The sequence below is a fragment of the Coptis chinensis genome, chromosome 6, assembly GCF_015680905.1.
Source record: "Coptis chinensis isolate HL-2020 chromosome 6, ASM1568090v1, whole genome shotgun sequence".
Lineage (NCBI taxonomy): Eukaryota > Viridiplantae > Streptophyta > Magnoliopsida > Ranunculales > Ranunculaceae > Coptis > Coptis chinensis.
In genome coordinates, this window is record NC_141461.1 from 49,368,672 (window position 1) to 49,385,986 (window position 17,315).

The 17,315-nt window shown below is 37.2% G+C and overlaps 2 protein-coding genes across 4 annotated transcripts; one reads left to right on the top strand and one right to left on the bottom strand.

The window, feature by feature from the left end:
* Nucleotides 1-108: 108 nt before the first annotated feature.
* Nucleotides 109-11,467, top strand: LOC147493388 (mitochondrial inner membrane protein OXA1-like). Of its 3 annotated transcripts, XM_086565979.1 has the most exons (9): nt 109-577; nt 1,009-1,113; nt 1,449-1,496; nt 6,349-6,407; nt 7,786-7,861; nt 7,981-8,112; nt 9,722-9,829; nt 10,159-10,213; nt 10,887-11,467. In XM_086565979.1, the coding sequence occupies exons 2-8, from the start codon at nt 1,051-1,053 to the stop codon at nt 10,174-10,176; spliced, it is 504 nt and encodes a 167-aa protein (XP_086422105.1). In that variant the 5' UTR covers nt 109-577; nt 1,009-1,050; the 3' UTR covers nt 10,177-10,213; nt 10,887-11,467. The 3 variants fall into 3 exon arrangements, with proteins under 3 accessions (XP_086422105.1, XP_086422104.1, XP_086422106.1); XM_086565978.1 differs by having other exon boundaries at nt 109-1,113; XM_086565980.1 differs by lacking the exons at nt 109-577; nt 1,009-1,113; nt 1,449-1,496; nt 6,349-6,407 and adding an exon at nt 7,560-7,689.
* Nucleotides 11,468-13,254: 1,787 nt separating this feature from the next.
* Nucleotides 13,255-16,949, bottom strand: LOC147493389 (triacylglycerol lipase 2-like). Its single transcript, XM_086568747.1, has 9 exons — nt 16,685-16,949; nt 16,485-16,595; nt 15,559-15,699; nt 15,197-15,307; nt 14,624-14,767; nt 14,498-14,538; nt 14,318-14,397; nt 14,062-14,157; nt 13,255-13,986 (listed from the first exon to the last, which is right to left on the bottom strand). Exons 1-9 carry the CDS (start codon nt 16,880-16,882, stop codon nt 13,667-13,669), a joined length of 1,242 nt encoding a protein of 413 aa, XP_086424873.1. The 5' UTR covers nt 16,883-16,949; the 3' UTR covers nt 13,255-13,666.
* Between the last annotated feature and the right edge of the window lie 366 nt (nt 16,950-17,315).

The window sequence follows — 17,315 nt, forward strand, 5'->3', positions numbered from 1 at the left end:
TATAGTGTTCACCAGCAAATAGCCCTAGATTCCGCTAGTCATAAGGCATATATAAGCTAGATCCAAAAGTTAGGTTTGGTGTATAATAGAGAGAAATAAAAAGTGAATGAGTTAAGAGGGGTTGCAACTGAATTAATGTTAAACCTCTGTTCGAAAGCAAAGGAGCATACTGTAATTGGTAGAATCCCGAGTTTGTTGACTCAGCAAAAGACACTTCCATCACAACTCAACACCGAAAAAACAAAGATTCGTTGATAGTTTGATTCATTGATTTTGTTATGTATATTGAGACGGAGGCTCTCAATTAGAGTTGGCCTAATTCTAAGGCAACGTTTTATTAATCCGTCTTTTACATACATCCTACACGACGACGACGACGATGAGTGTCAGTCGTCAGCTGCAAAGGGGGTATCACAATAGTAGTATGTTTCGTCTTTGCCTTTGGGGCTTGGATGTAACTATTCTGAGGACTACTTGAATGGTGTTACTGAAATTATCACAGATAAAAGTTCCAGTTGCTGATTCTTACTTTGCAATATATAATTGATGGTGTTCATTCTTTTACGGGCCTCAATTGGTAATAATACTCCATCTTCACTTGGATATTCAAGATAAATTTATTTCCGTGGGTACCAAAATTGAGGTCTTACATCTCGGATGCCACTTTTTATTTTGTTTTTGTTTTTTTGCTAGTATTTTGGAAACCAAGAATGAATCAGGGGAGCATTATATCTTCTTGTCGTTGATTTTTTCTGTTTAAATTGGGCATTCACTAGATGGTTCAACACTTCGACCTCAAGTATCTAGTCTATACATTTTCTTTGTATGTATCTACATAAAAGAGAAGTTAGAAAACTATTAGTACACTTTAAGCTTTAATCAATTAGCCACTTACTCCATACAGATTTACACAGCATCTTTCTTTGTTCCCGATCAGATATTACAGGAGTTTCCGCATATGCAAAGAAGTTTAGTTCTTATCTTGTTTTAATTGTTTCTGAAAAATAGTATCTCTTCTCCGGGTGGGCATCAATAGCTTTAACCACTTTGATGATTCGAGGGTGTACGGTTCCTCTTATGATAAATCAACTCAAAGCTAGTTCAAAACTTGCTGTAAGTTGCATTTGGTTTCTCTTCTTGCCTTTTATACATTCATGCATACCTTACGTGGACATTCAATTCACTTTTCTCTTTTCTTGAGTCATGGAAAGATTCAAGTGTGGGGAGTCAATTATGTTATTAGTGGTTACAATTTATGACACACAAACTTATCTCCTTGACATGGTTAGCTTGCTTAGTGAAATATGCTGTGTTGAAATTGACATCCCCTTATTTCCACCGTTGGGTCGGTAATAATTGACAAAAGATCTCTGTCCCAGCTATCTTGCGTATTAAATGGTTTTACTGCTGCATCCTAGTCATAACCCATTTTTACTTATTTTGTGTAGAAAATGAGACCGGAGCTGGAGGAGATTAAAGATCAGATGCAAAATATGGTATGTATTTATGAATCTTCTATGAGAAATAACCTACTTTTGTTTACCAAATATCAGGACCAACATGGAACATGTATATATGAATTGATTGTTAATTATGGATGACTGATAGAACTGAACCTAGCTGGAAGTGGAATTCTTTTTTTTTGAGATATCAGCATAGGGTATTCACAAATAGTAATATCAACTTAAACTTCTTTTACTTTGAAACAATGAAATGCAAATTTTTTGGGTGGTGGAGGTATGGTTCTCAAGGTGGACATCATGAAAGCTTATGACCATGTGTCGTGGAATTTCTTGGATTTTGTTATGGAGAAGATGTGGTTTGGAGCTAGGTGGAGAAGATAAATTCGTGTATGCATTTCTATGGCGCTGTTTTCCACCCTCATCAATGGAGTTCCACAAACCGGAGTTCTAGAGGATTGAGACAAGGTGATCGGTTATCACCTTTCCTTTTTATCATGATTATCGAGGTACTTAGTAAAATGACAAGTATGTTGGTGGGAGGGGGAATCATTGATGGTTTTAGAGCTTCAAGTAGAATGGAGTCTATATCCATCTCACACCTCCAATTTGCAGATGATACCATGTTTTTCACAAGTGCGACGATGGATAATGTGAATGCACTTAAATACTTACTTGGGTGGTTTGAGTTGGCCTCCGGGCTTAGAATCAACTTGTCAAAGTCGAGGATCTATAGAGTGGGGGTGGTAGAAAGGTTAGGCGATATTGCTAGTGTGTTGGGTTGTGAGGTGGATGTCTTTTCTACACTATATTTGGGCCTTCCATTGGGAGCTAGAAGCAAGTCCAAGGATATTTGGGCCAAGGTAATTGATAGGGTGGAAAGTAGATTGGCGGGATGGAAAACAAAGTGTCTTTCTATTGTGGGAAGATGTACCTTGGTGAACTCTACTTTATCTACTATCCCAAATTATTATCTTTCTTTGTTTCCGATTCCTAAAAGTGTCGCTAGGCACTTAGCGAAGCTATCTAGGAGATTCATATGGGGAGGGGAGGAAGGGAAGAATAAAATGCACATGGTTAAATGAGATATGGTGAGGAGTTTGAGATTGGGGTGCAAACACATCTTGCTCATGAACAAAGCTTTACTAGCAAAATGGAGTTTGAGATATGGTGAGGAGGATGAACATCTATCGGTGAAGAGTGGTGATGGATAAGTATGGACTATGGAGAGGGGGTTAATAAATGGTCGTTGAAAGTACCAAGAAATCCTTTTGGGAGGACTCTTTGGAGGAGCATTGTAAGCGTATGGGACAAGTTTAAGAAAGGCGTGATTTTTCTACCCGGAACCAGGGAGACCATTTCATTTTGGGATGATGTATTGGTGGGGGAAACCACACTTAGGGAGTAATTTGATGACATTTATAGCTTGGCGTGCAATAAGAAAACTTTGATATTGGATTATTTGGAGAGAAGTAATCAAGGGGTGGTGTGGAACGTGTCACTTCGAAGAGGCTTTAATGATTGGGAGATAGAAAACTTTGAGACCTTCTTAGAGTCCATTTACCATGAGGGGAGTAGATTTGGAGAGGTTGACTCAAGGAAGTGGATTTGGGAGGAGAAAGATGGGTTTATTGTAAAATCCTTTTACTTGAATTTGACCAACGAGTTTACCTTGCAACATCTCAACACTACGGAGAGGATCTTTAATTTCCCACATAAAAGGATTTGGAAGATATCTATCCCGTTCAAAGTGGCATTCTTTTGTTAGCTTACTTACTTGGGAAGGATCAAAACAGTTGATAATCTTAATCGAAGGGGTATGAACCTCCCAACCCTTTGTTCACTTTGCAAAAGGGTGGATGAAAGTATTGATCACCTTCTTCTCAATTGTCCACTTGCGAGCAATGTTTGAAAGGATTTCTTCCTCTCATTCAATAGGCCTTGAGATCCACCATTAAATGTTAGAGAAGTCTTAGTGAAGAATTTGATTGCGGGCTCTTTGTCTAACAAGTCCAAGTAGCTTGCGGATCATCTTCCTAGTACTATTATGTGGACTTTATGGAAATAAAGAAATATGAGGATCTTTAAGCATAAGGAGAAAGAGAGACATAAGATAGTGGAAGAAGTCAAAGAATTGTTGTTCGAGTGGGCTAGTGTGTGCCCAAGCTTCCGGGGAGTGGGTTATGTTGATTTTCTATGTGATTGGGATACTCTTGTAACTTAAGTGTACAAGTGGGTATGATCGAGTAGCTACTTGCTACCTAAGATCTATATGTAATTTGTAATGTGTAACCTTTGGATATATAATAAATAAAATTGAGTTTTACCGATAAAAAAAAGAAAAAAATGAAATGCAAAATTTAGGGTAGATGAATTTCCTTGAAAAGTATTTTTCGGTCACTAGCCAATAAAACAAAATTGGTTTAAGGAGATAATTGGTCTGCCAAACTTCTTAATGACAATTTAAGTCACCTGGTATGTCACTAAAGTTCTGCTTATGAATTAATTGAACAAAAAGTTGGCAAAACCACAAATTTTTTGGTGAAGCGTCATATTTTGTACTTTTGTAGAATGCAAAAATTCTGAACCTTTGTACAGAAAAATAACCAAGCATCAACTTTGAAATATTCTTCTTTATGTTTTGCAATAGTTTCTACAGCGCAGTATTGGTATCTACATATTTAAAATCACTTGCGGCACTAATGCCCAGTTATATACCTAAACTGCAAAATTTGGCATCAAGTCATGTTTCATTTTGACAAAATGTATGAGATATTGGACTCCTGAAATTCTTTCAATCCTTTCATTATAAAAAGAAAAACATCAGTCGGTTATAGGCTTTGATGTCATAGCATTCAGAATGGTTATATGATGAGAATGATAACTAAATTTCATTCTTCGCTATTTGGATGTTAGTTTTATGGACTGGTAAGAGTCTAGCCAAACCTACCTTGTTTTGTATGGATGGTCTGTGTTTCTTTAGAAAGGCCACTACTCTTGTTAAACCCTCAAGAAAGTGAGCAGCGCAACATCCGATTGTCCAAGTGAATCACTGATATATTTAGAAAGGGAAAGGGAAAGGGAAAGAGAAAGAGAAAGGATTGTCCAAGTGAATCACTGATGTATTTAGAAAGGGAAAGGGAAAGAGAAAGGGACATATAGCTTGATGCAGATACAGAACATAATTGGAGCCTTTAGGTGCTTAGAAAGAAGGATTTTAGTTTATGGAAATATTACATAACAAGTTCTATTAATCATAGTGTGTTTTCAGAGTTAATATAGCCATATAAAAATATGATAAATAATAGGGACAAAACTAAAAAAGACAAAATTTCGAAATAACGAACCAAAAAACCCACTCTCATTTCAAAAACACTCTAAGGGACAATAGTTGACTTTTGTCCGAAAAGACAATAGTACCCTGGTATGCACAAACGTATGTGCATACCAAGTATCACAATGAAAATGGTATGCACAAGTGTCAGTGCATACCACCTCTTGGTATGCGAGGTATGCACAGACGTATGTGCATATATCACAAAGAAAATAGTATGCACAAGTGTCAGTGCATACCTATGTTTGGTATGCACAGACGTCTGTGCATACCAAACATAGAAGGGTAAAATTGGAAAGAATAAAAAATAAAAAAATCAAGTCTGTCCTTACTAATAATTAAAACGTGAAATTTGGTTTTTCTAGTAGTTATAAGCCAAAAAATATCATTATCAATGGTTTCAAAACCCAGCTGTCCTAGACTATAATTAAAATTGGAAAGTGGTCCTTTTGGCTTATTTTTTGATAAATAATATGGACGAAAATAAGGATTTAATTAAGTTTAGTAAGTTATTTATTAGGTTTAGGCTATAAACAATTGTAAGCGCCTCATTAGAGGACAGTTTTTTGGTGAATAAAAATATTGATTAGAGAGTTGAAAGCTCTTTATTTTGTGTTCTTGTTTGTGAGCTATTTAGATCTAAGCACTACGCTAATACTACATTATAGCTGAATAGTAAAACTGATAGTGCTTTACTCATTATTTTCTATGAATATAATTCTTTGAGGAATGCTAGCAGAAAACTCATGTTCTGAGTTGCATGCATGCTCTTCAGTCTACACTTTTTCTCAAGATTCAACTCTAATTACATCCTCACTCAAAAAGTGAATCCCAACGTAGGAAGTGTCTGTTTTTGCTTAGCATGTATGAACTCACAATCTTTGTTGTCTGTTAGCCCTCTACTAGAATATTGAAACCCTAGTCAGATGAATAGAAGTAGAAACAAATATTTGGCAGTCCAACAGTTGAACAGTGGTACATGCAAGACAGAAAACAATAATAACTTATGGTGTTGTTTGATTTTTCTGAGTTGTACTTTATCTGCAACTTAAAACACCAAGTGGTTTCCTTTACGACTCCTGTCAAAGATGTTATAGGGTGTACTGGACTGAAATATGTGATGAAGCGTGAATTGCAAATGGTACATGTACATGAACTTCATTATGTATAGTGTCACGGTCCCTTAAGCTGTCTTCATGTATTCCAAATGCTGTTGGTGGATATTTTATATTGCCAACTTAGATTCTTTTGATTTATTTTGTCTCTATGGAGTCAGAAGATTTTATGGTTTTTGAAAATTATCCCTCTTTTATGATAGGGTTAACCAATATTACCCCCCCACTAGATGAGCCAATTAGGATTCCCCCCACCACTAGATGGGAAATTAGGGTCTCCCCCCTAAATACACACAAAAAAAAAGTCAAATTGGGTTGACCGAATTTTTTTTGTGTGTATTTAGAGGAGAGACCCTAATTTCCCATCTAGTAGGGGTGGTCATCTAGGGGGGGTAACACTAGTTCACCCTTTATGATATAAATGAACTTATCTTTTCAGGCAATGGATCCGAAGGCTGTTGCTGAGGGTCAACAACGAATGAATGCACTTTTCAAGCAGTAAGCTATTCTTTTGTGTACCTAATTGGGTTCCTATGGTGGGTTGTTTGGCTGCTCCATATGCTTATTTCCTTCTAGGTTGCTGTATGGAATGCCTCACAAAATTTTCATAGTGATGTAACTTGTGTGCTTGTTAGATTGTCCTCATAGGCTTAGTTATAGTTAAAATATCTGTAATGGTGTGTAATACGAATTTGCACAAAATCTAGCCAAATTATATAATACGAATTTGCATGACCCCTGAACACCCTCCCCCCCCACCACCACCACTTTTTTTTTTTTTTTTTGAAATTAGACATACCCTCTCAAATTAACGGCATGGACCAGTCACGTGTACCTTTATTTGTGTGTGTGTGGGGGTTTCTAGCTGGACATTTAATAGGTCAACTAACATTGACTTGGATGTGCTTTCTGTTTGGGGTATGGGGTTTCTCATTTCGCAGGAAATGGGAGGTCATGTCTAATCTGAAGAACTATCTTAATTATGTCTGTGTGTGTGAATTGAACAAAGAAAGATATATTTTGGTGTCCCCACATGTTAATGGCTTAGTTATAGTTAAAATATCTGTAATGGTGTGTAATACGAATTTGCACAAAATCTAGCCAAATTATGTAATACGAATTTGCATGACCCTTGAACACCCTCTCCCCCCACCTTTTTTTTTTTTTTTTTTTTTTTTTTTTTTTTTTTTGAAATTAGACATACCCTCTCAAATTAACGGCATGGACCAGTCACGTGTACCTTTATTTGTGTGTGTGTTGGGGGGGGGTTCTAGCTGGACATTTAATAGGTCAACTAACATTGACTTGGATTTGCCTTCTGTTTGGGGTATGGGGTTTCTCATTTCGTAGGAAATGGGAGGTCATGTCTAGTTAACCTATCCAGATGGAGGGTTAAATCTGAAGAACTATCTTAATTATGTCTGTGTGTGTGAATCGAACAAAGAAAGATATATTTTGGTGTCCCCACATGTTAATAGTGTAAAATGCATGGTCTTTGAACATGTGCCAGACCCATGGTTCAGAGGATGATGTTCATCACTTCAAAGCTCTTTGTAAATGGTGTGTCAATGTTACAGTGCTTCTAATGTTGGTCTCATTTATATGTTTTATGCTATGTTATATGGACACGCCGTATTTTTTAAATAATCTGTGTGGGATACATGTCCATGTGTCCGTGTCGGACACGACACACGCACATATTATACATGATATACTTAATTTTTGGTATTTTTCCGTGTCGGACACTTCGTATCTGTGTCGGATGCGGAGACACGTCAATGTAACTTAGGTTTTATGAAGTCTTCAGAAATTTGAACATTAATTCTATGGCCTTTGGTTTCTCTCAGTTGTGTTTCCTTTATTTTGATTTCTGCAGGCACGGAGTCACTCCATTTACTCCTTTGAAGGGAATATTTATCTCGGGTCCTATTTTTGTCAGCTTCTTTTTAGCTGTAACTTCCTTACTCCTACATCCTCCATCTTACATATGGAATTAATCACTTAAATATCCACTATGCTTGATCTTCACTGTGAAATCTAAATATGTGGATCCTATGCATGTTGCTTGCAGATTTCAAACATGGCAGAAAAAGTTCCATCTTTTAAACAGGGTGGTACTTTTTGGTTTACCGATCTTACAACTCCAGATGCACTATACATATTTCCTATAATGACGGCGCTGGGCTTTTTGATAACTGTAGAGGTATTGATTCTTGTTTTAGTTCTGCGTAGCTTTTACTTAAAGGACATTTTGCATAATTTCTTAGGCTCTTTTTGTGTCAATTATGATATAAATTTGATAAGGTACCTGACATGGATTAAGCGTTGATGACGAAGTGGTTGTGGAGGTATGAGCAGGAAGAAGAGCATTTGTGGCGTTTTGTGGTGGTGGACAAGTACGGGGAAGGGGAAAGGCTTGTAGATGGAGAGAACAAAAAGAAAGAGAAGTGATGGCTTGTATATCGCCAGTCTCCTCATACACTATGATATATAAACTAAACAAGTCTAATGGCGAAGTTGCCCATATGGCATACAATAATAACGACTCCAATGCCTGGGACTCTATTTTGTTTTGGAAATATATTTGGGTGGGGGAAAGGCCTTTGAAGCAGCACATTCGTGACATGTATTTGATGGCCAATAGAGAATGCAGATGTGTCGATTATATTGAGAGGGGAGCAAGGAGTAGTATGGAATGTGACTCTTAGGAGGTGTTTAAATGATTGGAAAGTTGAATCCTTTGAATTGCTCTTGGTGACCATTTATTGGGAGGGAGAAAAGTGTGGGGAGTGTGATAGCCTGATAGGAGCAGATGGGTTTGGGACAATAAAGAAGAGTTATTGCCGCAATTGTTTTACCAAAGTTTGGCCAAGCGGTATGCTTTGCAAAAGCTGTAAGTAGAGAAGATAGTTCCTAATTTGCCGTGTAAGGGAATATGGATGGATGCCATTCCATTCAAAGTGGCTTTTTTTTTGGCTTGCCTTCATAGGTAGAATTCAAACCATCGATATCTTGAATGGTAGAGGTATGGTGCTTGAGAACGTATGTTAACTTTGTAAAGAGGAAGAGGAGTGTGGATCATATTCTTCTTAATTGTGACTTCTTTAAGGATATTTGGGACCTATTCATTTCATCTTTCTATAAACCTTTGAGGACGCCTACTAACATTAGGGTGGCGCTCGGTAGTAGTATTAATATTCAATCATATAATCATTGTTTTAAGGGATACTCTTATGTGTAATTGGGATACTCTTGTAAGGTATTGAGGGCGAGGGTGTAAAATTGGGTATTGGGATATTTGCTGAAGGTGTAGTAGCATCTTTATTGTAACCCTTGAGATATCAATGAATGAATGACTTTTATCGATGGAAGAGAAAAATGGTTATAGACATCAACCCCACTTGACTACAATGTATGTTGTCTTTGGAAGGTGAAAAGTAATATATTCTGCGTTTTGCATTCCCACAAAAACAAGATGCTTCTGATTGCCTTTTCAGAGAGTCGATTACCTTTATGCATAACCTGTCAAGATTTTCTCTGAAGAACTTGGGTCTAAGTTCTTGGGGGCAATTCTGAGTTAATCAAAAGAATATGGTATCAATCAATAGCACAACAACCTTGTGTACAATTAGAATTGTGTCTGTCCTAGTTTGTATTTGGTTGACGGGTTTACACATTTCTGCAAAAAAAAAGTACATATTAGTATTCCACATCACTAGACTTTTATGTATCTAATTATCAATGACTTGGTTTCACAAGTGTGACTGTTGTATATTGTTTATGCAATTAATTATATCCTTTTGTTTTAATAGTTCAATATGCAAGAGGGTATGGAAGGAAATCCCATGGCTGGCACCATGAAAACATTCTCCCGGATCATTGGTGTTCTTACCATTCCATTTACAATGAGTTTCCCTAAGGTATATAGTTCTAACCATTTTTTTTATCCTTCTAGGAAATAGTAATATGTGAGACCATTGTGTGTATACATCTTTCCAAAAGACGAAACAAAAAACTAATGCCCAAAATAGCCCTACCGTGTTCAAAGTGAATGATTTACTGTCGTGTTATAGCCTTATAGGAGTTTTAGGCTCTTGAGAGTTCAATATGCTACAGATTTTTCTCTGATAATAGCAAATTGTACTGCTTATTATTTTTCTATCCATTTTTTGGTAAGTATTAGGTTGGAAATCATTTAGAGTTGTATTAATAACTGACTACAGCTTTGTTTGGGTTTCTATGTTTTTAGGCAATATTTTGCTACTAGATCACATCCAATATCTTCTCGTTGATGTATGGAATCGGTAAGTGCCTAATGAAGCAAACAGTATAAAATGGTTTTTCACTTTCGAAGGATTGTGTATCTAAATTATTGTACTACTGAATCCTGCATTTCACAACATTTTCTACCCATCTGTTGGGTATTGTCGGCATATGTATTCAAAATCAATATCAAACAAATACAAGAGAACCCTGGTTATCATTTATGATATCTTTGTAACAAAGAAGAAATACCACTAACCGAACCACTATTAGATTGAGCCACATTTATAGATCAGAGGATTTTAAGAGACCTCTCTGAATGACGTTAAGTTCATCTTTACAACATCTCTTTGGGACGGGTTATGTGGAACTGTGGAAGTTGACTGCATCATCTCATTGGAAATTGGTTATACATTTATACATTGTTCTGTGGCTATTTTTGAACTTCCAATCTTGAAGTATAGTTGTTGCCCAACAAGTAGTGCATGCTAGGATTCGTGTGCAGGTCTGAACATCCTAGATGAGGATTCTGTAGAATAAGATCGTCCCATGGTCCTTCTGCACACTTGCTCCTATCCTTCTAGAAAATGCATGCTTTTCGTATTAATAAAATTTTGTCCATCTGACACTTAAGTGAGGCATGCACTTTACACGGTTACTAATAACGTACATCCTCTTTGTTGAATAACATTTGTCTGTTCATCTTATTTGCAGTAATCAAACGGCCTGATGTGAAGAAGTTCCTAAATCTTCATGCGTTTCCTGTTACATCTACTCCTGCGCCAAAACCTGCATTCTCTCTGCTTTCCGCATTGAAAACGTCCAACCCTACTGCGGAAGGACCTGCTTCTTTAAATATGGAGAATTCAAAACATTCTGATGGAAAAATATCTTCATCTTCAGTTATCAGCCAGAGGCTTAGAATACTAGAGAAACAAGTGAAGGGGAGAAAAAAAAATAAGACGAGGTAAGAAACTCCGGACAATTCAAATTACGGCATACCATTGGGTTACAGGGCCAACTGATTTTTTAAAGAAATAAATATTGTTTAGCCATCTCTGTCTTCTCAACTTGAGGTTGGATCATAGAACACGGATACAGAGCTTGTGCACAAGTTTACTCAGAGGCGAGGATTTGTGAGGAACTTTAGTGTTGTAATTTAAATAATTTTGCTTGATGGCGTTGTAGATTCTTTATTTATAGTGAGAACAAGACTGCATTGTTGAGTGCAGAAAATTTTGTGTTCACGACCTAGTTGTTTTCCTCTTCTACATGTCACAGTTTGTTCGAGAGCAGTGGTCAGTTTCTTGTGTGATTATGTATAAATCCATTTCTTGCTAATGCTGCAGGTACCTGGCCAGATAGATTGCACGTTGTGTTTTGTTTCAGCTTTTATACAACTCTTTTCAATAGATCTTATTTGTCAACGGTTGATTGAATAATTACTTCCTTGTGTGTGCATTATTATTAGGCCTGGGCTACCACGAGAATATCCTCATAGGGATAGGGATGAGGGTTTTCGGACCGTTGGATCACATCTCCAACTGTCTCGGATTTCGTCCCTATGAGAATATTCTCGGGGTAGAGGAACTCTAATTATTACAAGACGTTTGTGTACTGATCAGCTTTGACTTGGGGAAAAAAAATATGCTGTTGAGAGTTGAGAACTTGTTTGCTGACAGAGGATTATAGAAAATTGAAGTTCAATTGATGGGGCATTAAAAGACATCTTCCCTACTGTGTAATTTGCTACTGTGTCTGCCGAGATATTTGCTTCTCTCCAAATAGATGAAATCTTCAGTTCTTGTATCTTATTTTTGCATTGTTTCCACCGATGTTGGAGCTGCCATGGAAGTATCTCTGAAGTGAAGGCTTGTACTGCTGCACAGGAGTCGGATTCCACCCATAAATGTCTCCATCCTCTCGTCGCTGTTTCTAAGCTCTCTAAGATTGCCATGCATGATGCATTCTGCCAAGTAATTGGTATTAACACCAACTTTCCTCCATAGTATCAAGTTAAAGTCCCCATTAGAGTTCCGAAACGTTGCTCCAATAGTTGAAGGACACCTGACCGCACTTTTTTATGTTTGCTCTACAATGCAAAGCTTGTGTCGTCGTTTTTAAGGTGTAGATGGAATCCTTTTAATAGGTGAAGATGCTCCAACCAAACCTTCTTACTGTTAGTCGCTTAGATTTAAGCTTACAAACAGCACACATACACTTGAAGTCTAGGCTGTCTAGTGAATGCTTTGATACTGATATCAATCACCAAACTTGACGCCTTGCACCGACTCCTCTAGTTGTTAGTAGAGACTCTAAAACCCTTAAGGAGAACTACTTAATTCTTAATTAAGCAATGCCAAACACAACCTTATTATAAATTGTTAGTAACATCAGTTTGTTTGATCATTCATCATTGGGTACAGGTGATCGAAAAGATGTCTCTTTGATATAGCGGTCTAAGAGCATCTCTAGGTGATGGTGGTATACTCTTCAAATTTGAAGAAATTTTTTGGAGAATCTGGTCGCAAATTTCGACCAACTCTAGGTGGTCGCAAATTCTATTAGCAAAAAACAACCCATGCGATATTACCACTGTCGCGCGATAGTTGGAGTGTCGCATGTACAATTCCAAAACAACCCACGCGATATTAGGAGTGACACGCAACCATTCCAAAAGTTAAAAAAAAAAACCCACGCGACATTAGGCGCGACAGTACCACTGACGCGTGGTGCTGGTCAAAATAAAAAAAAAAAAATTAGGCGATATTTGCAATGGCGCGCGAAATTACTAATGTCGCTCCGCATCCGCATCCAAATTACCAAATTTGCGAACAAGAATGCGAACGAACAGATGATGCAACCGAATTTGAGGCCACCTAGAGTTGGAATTCCGGGAAATTACGAAGTATTTTTTCAAATTTGAAGATTTTGACAGGTTATACTACCAACTAGAGATGCTCTAATGTCTCAGTTTTTTAACCATTAACAAGAACTAACAAGAGAACACGCAGTTTCAAGGGATATCAAAAGAGAACTCCATCAATGTGATCGAAACCAAGGGTTGGTGAAACTAAGCCAATCAAATTAAAATCTTACTGATGCAAGGCAAATAAATTAAATGCATTGCACGTCTTGTAATATATGATTTGTTGTGGAATGTACAGGTGCATTTCTTAATGAGTTTTTATAAGCAATGCCTTTTTTTTTCTTTTTAACATTTTTGCATTGCGATTACATCCAGTTCAAAACGATGAATTGTAAAAATGATCTCCCATTATTGAATATACAAAAATTCCCACTGAACGAACAACTCTCAATATATAAGCTCATGTTTATTTCATTTGTCGTAGTCACCCTGATATTGAGTCAGTCCAATACCCGATTGTGTCTGCGTACCTTGTCCTCATATAATTCAATTCATCAAGTGATGCAGAAAATTAGTGTTCTTACATAATTAGATGCAGCAATGGATGAATTGATTATGATTCTCACTACTGTCGTTTGAAGAAGGCAACTAGAGCGTTATAAACAATTTCTGTAGCAGTGACCCCCATAATAAAATCAGCATGAGCATAATCCTTCACAAATTGAACTGTGAGTTTATCTCCATCATGTAGTTTAAGACTGTCGAGCAAGAGTCCTACATCTCGAGGGTCTGCTAGCGCATCTTTACCTCCATAGCTGATGAAGATGGGAAGATTTTTGGGTATGTTGGTGAGGTCATATACCGGAGGTTTGGCTTGGCCATAATGCTCCATATTTACTTCTGGATTGCCATAGTTAAATTTGGACAAAACCCCATCACGCACCGCTGCAAATAGTTGTATAAAGTTATTACAAAGTTCTTTGGCGGAGAAGCGTGAAGTATGAATAATATTAGACTTACTCTGAGCTAGGTGCACCATGTTCTTCGTTGAAGTGGATTGAGGTTCGTTCTTCAGGAATAGATCAACTGTCGATTCATTTAGGCAGCAATTTTTGCCTATGATCAATTAATAAATAAGTCCTGTTAGTATCATGGAAAACCAAGATATTTGGTGGGCTGCTTCTATGTACAGTCTAGTAGTGATGTTGGTTGCAAATTTGCAATATTTAAACCGAAGACAAAACTAAGAACAAGTTGCATGTAGAGTTTGTTTTACCAGTAAACGACGACATCAAGTCATAACAATCAATTCCTGGATTAGCACATAAGGTATGAAGAAAGTTGATAATTGTTTGCCTGTTTAATTAGGAAAGGAACCAATTCAAATTAAAATTGTAATGAAGTTTGTAAAAGTGGCTATAAAATTTGTAGGCCTGATCAGAATGGAAGCTCTTACTCTTTTGGATTGAACTCTGAAACCCCAAACAATGTAGTTATCTGTTGAATTAGAAGATACATATCATATTAGCATTTATGAGATAGGGCATTAATGACCGCAAGTAACATTATGAAATTATCTTACCTCTCCGACGAACGCTTGAGCACAAAGTATGCCAATGGAAGTAGTCATATGACTCAAATAAGCAACAGGGCTTAGTAATGCCACTGATTTCACCTTGTCTACCATTTTCCCTTGAGATAAAGATGCCAAAGCAACAAGGGTTCCCTTCAAAATAACAGAAAAGCCACAACTTATGTATCTAAGTCATAACATGCTTCATGGAAAAATAATAATTGCATTTTTGCTCAAAGTGATGGTTTATAAAAAGAAAATTTGGATTGTAGAATGTAATTAATCAGTTGGTGCTTATAGATAGTGTTCAAATAATATATGGTGTAGTTTTCTGGAATTCCAAAAAGTTGTACTATTAGAAGGACTGAGCCACAGAGCCAGTATATCTTTATTCTAGTCGATCCAATTAATATCACACAATATTCCTTCCAACAATTTTTACCATATTTTTGAAATGACACGAAATAATTAACAGAAAATGTGAAAAACTAGATACCGTGAAAATAGCTATTTCATGGGTTTTTTTTTACTAAATCACAGTGAGAAATAGACAAACATCGATCTAATTAATTCGATTCTCACCAACGAGTGGCCCACGTAATTAAGCTTCTGCCCTGTTTGCCCGTAAACAAAGTCAAGTGTAGTCGGAAGATCGTGTGCAGCCAATTCATCCCACGACCAATTCCAGTATTCCTGTTGAATCAAAATTACCAGATTCTTCAACTGTCAATAAACACTAGTGTCTAAAACTTTGGAATATGCATATTTCTAGGCCATAATTTTCTTTGTTCTTGTATTGGTCAAAATATAACAGCGCAGCAACTGTAACTTAACGTTGCTCCAATAATGTGAATTGCCTTTCGGCATGCGTGCAACATGCGGAATAAGGCCGGACCAAATAATAAAAGGACTCGGTACTTTTGAAGTTTAGAGATGAAAAAGACCGGTTTGGCTGGATCAAGTGTAGCATGTGTACGGCTAAATCTAGTGCCTCGAGTATTAGCAATCCAAACATCGAAACCACTATCGGCCAAAACGAACGCCAGAGACTGAAGTGGAGAATTCAGAAGCCACGTATTTCCATCCTGGAAAAACACAAAATGCAATTTGTCAATTCAAGAGGTATAGGTGGCAATCAGGATCGGAACCTTTGTCCAATAAGATTAATTATTTCAAAACCATACAAATGCCCATGCACTCTCAGTCTGCATGTTTGACAAAATTCCAATGGATTTACTCAAGTTAAAAAAATATGTCGGTATAGAATTCACGGACACACGTCATATAAACACAAAAAGTTTTGGGCGCGTAATAAACATTTTTTTTACTGAGATTATTATCCACAATTTGAATGAGTTCAATGTAAAATGCGGGATGCATTGCAAATGCCAACCTGTATTCTTTTAAGATGATAACTTTTCTATAATCATGCCGAGCTAGCTGCCTAGCTAGCTACTCATCAGATGCATGAAAAGCTTCTTTTAATTTCTTGGATTAAGATGAAAAAGAAAGTTCGTTCTAGATTAGTGCGTGCTTAGTACTTTCAGAAAGTAATGAAAGCGATTGGTTCTGAGTGATTATAGAGTGCGGGAATCACGTATGTCTTTGTAAGAAGCACATTTAACGCGTGATCCATTAGTCATGGCTCAAAGGTTCGTATGGACTAAAGGCTAATTATTGGCTAATTATTACTGTATGTATGCATAACTAATGCGCCGCAGGGCACTACGGCAATGCACTATGTATTGTAGAAAAGACTTGCGCATGTTGTAAAAATCTGAGGTGCGCAAACCATCGGCGCGCTGTGTTGTTAAGTCATGGCATCAATTCATCATTTGTTCCAGAACTTGTAGTATAAGTACGTACGTACCACAAGTACACCATGTTGTAGTAGGACGGGTGGTTTGTTTCTCCCACCACCACCTACACGGCCTTCTGGAATCCTTTGCATGCTTAGTATGTACCCATCATCTGTTTTCACCTGAAACAAACATACATATATAGTAGAATCCAATTGTTGCAACATTAAAATGCGTATGCTCATGTTGCAGCGCAACAGCTCTCACGTACCTCAAATTCCTGGCATTTGTAACCATGGTAGAGTACCGACGCCGCACACAATCCAACCGATGGAGGAGCTTGATTTTGAGATATGGTTAGAGAAGCTGCATTAAAGCTTGGATAAAAAAATCGAGATGGTTCAGCCAACAAGACGAAGAAGCCCAAGCTAAGTAGAACGAAGAAAGAAAAGAAGAATTGGAGAGCCATATTAAACTGCGATCCAATCACTTCTTATGAACATGTAAGCAAGGGACACACTCCCCTTTTATAAGGGGAAAAGAGTAAAGGGCCCAACTAAAGAAAGTGAACATATGACTTCAATGAGAAACGGAATAAGGTTTTTTGGGACTCATGTGTGAAAAAGGATTCATGTTTTCCACTCTAGATCTTTACAGAAATGTGGGTCCCAAAAGGAATTCTTTTTCTTATCAACAAAGCTTATTAAGGAACTTTATCAACCATCTTTTTTACTTTTTAATCTTTCGGAAGTGGGAATTGGAGTATGGAAAACTTATCGGTTCATGTACTTGTGCTTCCAACAAATATGGTTTGGCTCAACTTGGAATTGTTACGAGAAGTGGGCATGGGCTCGATGACTTTTGACGTATAATTTTGCTGGTTTCTTTCTTAGTTGACAGGT

Excerpts from the sequence above, each read along its gene's own strand:
- LOC147493388 (XM_086565978.1), top strand. The coding sequence starts at position 1,051 with ATGATTCGAGGGTGTACGGTTCCTCTTATGATAAATCAACTCAAAGCT. Across the intron at positions 1,497-6,348 it reads AAGATCAGATGCAAAATATG|GCAATGGATCCGAAGGCTGT; the intron begins GTATGTATTTAT and ends TTATCTTTTCAG. Across the intron at positions 8,113-9,721 it reads GCTTTTTGATAACTGTAGAG|TTCAATATGCAAGAGGGTAT; the intron begins GTATTGATTCTT and ends TTGTTTTAATAG.
- LOC147493389 (XM_086568747.1), bottom strand. The coding sequence starts at position 16,882 with ATGGCTCTCCAATTCTTCTTTTCTTTCTTCGTTCTACTTAGCTTGGGC. Across the intron at positions 15,700-16,484 it reads TACAACATGGTGTACTTGTG|GATGGAAATACGTGGCTTCT; the intron begins GTACGTACGTAC and ends GTGTTTTTCCAG. Across the intron at positions 14,768-15,196 it reads ATTACGTGGGCCACTCGTTG|GGAACCCTTGTTGCTTTGGC; the intron begins GTGAGAATCGAA and ends GTTATTTTGAAG.